We start from the raw sequence: 4,349 nt of genomic DNA, 5'->3' as shown, positions 1-4,349 counted from the left end.
AGAAATACATACGTTAGATATATTGTCATGTAAGGTAGTGTTTCTCTTTTGTTCAGATGGTGACTACTTTTGTAAGTCAGAATGCTCTACGAAACCATCCCCTACTCTTATCTCCTTCGAAAACATATATGTAATGTTTTGAATATTTTAATACCAGTATGCCTATATTTTCAATATATTATTAATTGAAACTGCATTAATTTTATATTTGTATTAACAGAATATATACTCCGTCTGTTTTCAATAATCGAAGGCTAGGATGAAAAGTAAAATGCTTGCATATAAGGTCATTGCGTCGAATATGACCCCCCCCCCCAAGGATAAAATGAGCTCTCAGGCACAGATGCAAAAAAGGATCCCGAAAATCAGTATGCAGTTGCGAAACTTAATACTTCCGTAAATAATATCATTAGGAAACATGAAAAAATACATTTACAAAAAGGCACCATGCACCAAATATAAGATAGGGTAGAAAGGGAGCATATTTCCCAAGGCTGGGGTAATATGCGCACCGTGTGTAATTATGTTTCCAAACCAAAATGTAAAACTACTGAAAAAACAATACATCAAATATCTGACACCTTAATATAGAACCACATTATGAAATCCTACACTGAAGCAATACTGCAAACTTACATTATATATATATAAAAAAATCTGAGGAAACTTTCATGAAAGGAAACCTAAATTTAATTTTTTCTCTTTATAACACAAAAATGATATTTTGTTACCACTGAAGCATTTTCTCTGTATTAATAAATCATAAACGTAGTTCAAAATCCTTTTTTCAAGTGTTATAAGTTCTAACATACGAGTGGAACATCTGAACTGTCTACAAACTCTTGTGTTTGTATAACATGAATTGAATAGTTACAAACAAAATACTATCACAAGAAGTAAAACTATTCTTTGTTTCACCTTATGAAGAATATAAAACGGAAATACGTCAGACGCGTCAAACCAGTGTAGCCAGTAGCAAAAAGTGCACTTTTCTGTCAGAAAAGATTACAAACATGTGCATATAGTCTCGTACAACAAGGTTACGGTTGCCTCTATTCGTGGAACAAGTGGGAAGTGAATGACATAAGTCACTTTATGTAGATATTTATAACAGTATCTTTAATTAAATAACTTAATAGTGTGTGTAATACAATTTTCTGTATGGCCAAACGGCAAAGCAGAATGAAAAGATTTTCGGTTTGTATTAGACCTCAATGCCAATTGAGACTGTTATCATATTACTTTGATTATGACACTATACCAAGAAAAAAAAAGAGTATTTCACTAGCCACTCAACTTAGAAAGCTGAAATTCGCCTTTTCTTTTCTTTATTCTTTTAATAAGCAGATAGCCTTGCAATTTTAGTTGTTTATAATTCCCTTCAGATTCTACACCCTTCTAACATTCAATTTTCTTACACACTCCTTGATAGAAAAGGAATGCAATTCTATCTTCAAATCCAATTCTATCAATCAGTATCAAACAGTACCGTAACTTAGATTTTTTCTGGGGGGGGGGCAATCATTAATACGCGTATTTGGGCCCCCTAGAAAAATTGTTTTTCTAATTTTTGGGCCCCCTCTTTCTATCTTTATCTTACACTTTATGGCCCTCCGGAGCCTGAGGGTACTCCCGCCCCGCAAGGTCTGCTGGGACGTTAGCACGCCCCTGGCTCCATTCCATACATGACAATTTAATTAAGGGGACAATATTGACAAACCTCAAAGCTATACGAATAAATATTATTTCTAGAACACCCAATAGTAGACATTTTTTTACTGAAACGAGCCCACGACTTATTTTATTTATCTTTTGTGTGCTGTTTTGTTTATGTAATGTAGTGAACTTGTTTGATGCTTCAATTATAATTTCATGTTCATATCGTATATCTAGTAAGAAAAATTTTGTCTTAAAATGGGCCCCCTTCAAACGGCGGGGAGCTTCTCTGGGAGGGCAGTTGCACCTCCTGCCCCCTTCACAAGTTACGGCCCTGTTATCATATGTTTATTAAAAGTGTTAGGTTTGCTCATTTATTAGTAGAAAAACGAGCCGGTTTAAAACCAAAAATGGTTTTGGTGAATTCAGTTAGTGACAGAATTTAAAATGTTTTCCAAGATTGTGGTAAAAACAAATTAAACTGTAGAGTTGACTCGCGTGGCAGTTTATAAATTGTTCGAGTGTCCAGCGTAGCTAGTACGTTCAGCTAGCACAATAATATAAGTACTTGCAACCCTAACTATAGCCGATGACAAAAGAAAAGGCATGACGCAAGTAAGATTGTCAAATTTACTCTCACTTAAATATCGGAGTATCGAAAAACTTTTTAAAATGTAGAAACTTTTACAGCAGATAAAAAAAGAAAGTAAGACTGATTGCTAGAATAACAATAGAGGTATGCAAACTCATTCTTTATCAGTTAAACTTCTTACGATAGGGTAAGTTTGGCAACATGAGCTCAGTTGTTGCCACGTCGCTGGTCGTCAGAAGCGCTACGCATGACAGTTTTGATCCATTTTGATCTGTGCTAGTTCAGTGAATTTTTGGTGCGCGTATCTTCTGTTTTGTTTTATTTTGTATATTTTTCTTGTTATAGTTACTTCGTGTGTTATCTATTTTATTATTAGTGTTGTTATTAGTTAATTTTGTGTTTAACTGCTATAGTGCTTTTTTTTTGAGAGAGAGAGAGAATGACTGAAAATTCCCCACATTGTTATAAGAAGCAAAGAAAGAAAGGGAAACCTCTTTCTACTGGTGAGAAAACAATGTTATTAAACGTGTATTCATATTTTCGAAACCAGGCAGTGAAGGGGGGTATTGAAACTGTTTCAGAAGCAATGAGGAAGACCTCTGAAGCAACATTAGTGGGAATCACAACTATATCGAAAGTGCGTCAGGAATTCCATCGCACTAAAGGAAAAGTTTCTACTCCACGCAAGAAAAGACCAAGCGACAATAAAAATACAAGGCTGGAGAAATATGACTCTTTTACCCAAGCAGCAATACGCCGCAAAATTCATAAAATGTATAGAGACAATGAGCTTCCTTCTTTGCGGAAAATTCATCGTATTATTGCAGAGGACGACGACCTGCCTACTTTATCATTATCGACGTTGCATCGCCTTCTACTTGACATGGGATTCAGCTTTATGTCTCGTAAGCGCCAATCTCTGTTGATTGAGAGAGAGGACATTATCGCATGGAGGCATCGATATTTGAAGAATATTAAGCAACGGAGGCAAGAAGGTAAGTGCATTGTTTATACTGACGAAACCTGGGTCAACGCTGGTCACACAAAGTCAAAGGCATGGCATGATACTACTATCAAAACAGCTAACCAAGCTTGGAGAGAAGGTTTGTCCTCAGGTGTCAAGGCACCTTCTGGAAAGGGGGGGAGGGTAATAGTTATTCATGCAATGACTGAGAGTGGGTTAATCCCTGGAGCTGACCTCGTTTTTCGCGGCACAAAAACAGGTGATTATCACGGAGAATTAGATTCAGCAAAATATGAACAATATTTCCAAGAAAAACTCCTTCCGAATGTACCACCAAATTCCGTGATTGTAATTGACAATGCTCCCACACATTCAGTAAAGGACGAAAAAATCCCAACGAAATCATGTAGTAAAAAACAAATTGTGGAGTGGTTAAAAACTAAAGGTGTTGAATGTGATTCAAACTGGAACAAATTTGAAGTAATAGAAATGTTGAATAAGGTTGCTTCTAATATAGAAGTCTCCTATAGAATAGACCGTATTGCAAAGGAAGCCGGACATGAAGTACTTCTTCTGCCCCCTTATCATTGTGAACTCTCTCCTATTGAACTTGTGTGGAGTAAAGTTAAGGGCCATGTTGCTTCAGAAAATAAAACATTTAAATTGTCTGACGTTCAGATTTTGCTCGAGGAAGGGATAAAAAAAATTAGTTCAGAAGACTGTAAAAACTATTTTGAACACATTAAAAAAATTGAGAAAGAAATGTGGGATGCAGATGGACTGATTGAAATTGTACATGACAGACTCATTATAGATTTAAATAGTGATTCAGAAAGTGAAAGTGACGAAGAAGCAGCCAACAGTGTCAATGAGGATCAGGACATGGACCTGGATGAAGACGATTTGGGTGTTTCTTACCTCCGAGAGTAAATTACGTATGGTAAGTACTTATACTTCTTCTTTTACTATTATTATTATTATTATTATTATTATTATTATTATTATTATTATTATTATTATTATTATTATTATTATTATTATTATTATTATTATTATTATTATTATTATTGAGTCGCTTACCGCTGCGCTGTTTGGTTTATGTTCTTGTTTTTTTTTTTCTCTCTCTCTCTCAAATCA

General features: G+C 35.1%; 1 protein-coding gene across 1 annotated transcript; it reads left to right on the top strand.

Moving 5' to 3' along the window:
- The first annotated feature begins 2,834 nt into the window (after positions 1–2,834).
- On the top strand, positions 2,835–4,142 carry LOC145672428 (uncharacterized). The gene has a single exon (XM_081741578.1). It carries the CDS (start codon positions 2,835–2,837, stop codon positions 4,140–4,142), a length of 1,308 nt encoding a protein of 435 aa, XP_081597704.1.
- The last annotated feature ends 207 nt before the right edge of the window (positions 4,143–4,349 follow it).

Source organism: Thermobia domestica, chromosome 16, assembly GCF_964235325.1.
Source record: "Thermobia domestica chromosome 16, izTheDome1.hap1.1, whole genome shotgun sequence".
Classification (NCBI taxonomy): Eukaryota; Metazoa; Arthropoda; class Insecta; order Zygentoma; family Lepismatidae; genus Thermobia; species Thermobia domestica.
This window is presented reverse-complemented; position numbering and strand designations above follow the sequence as displayed.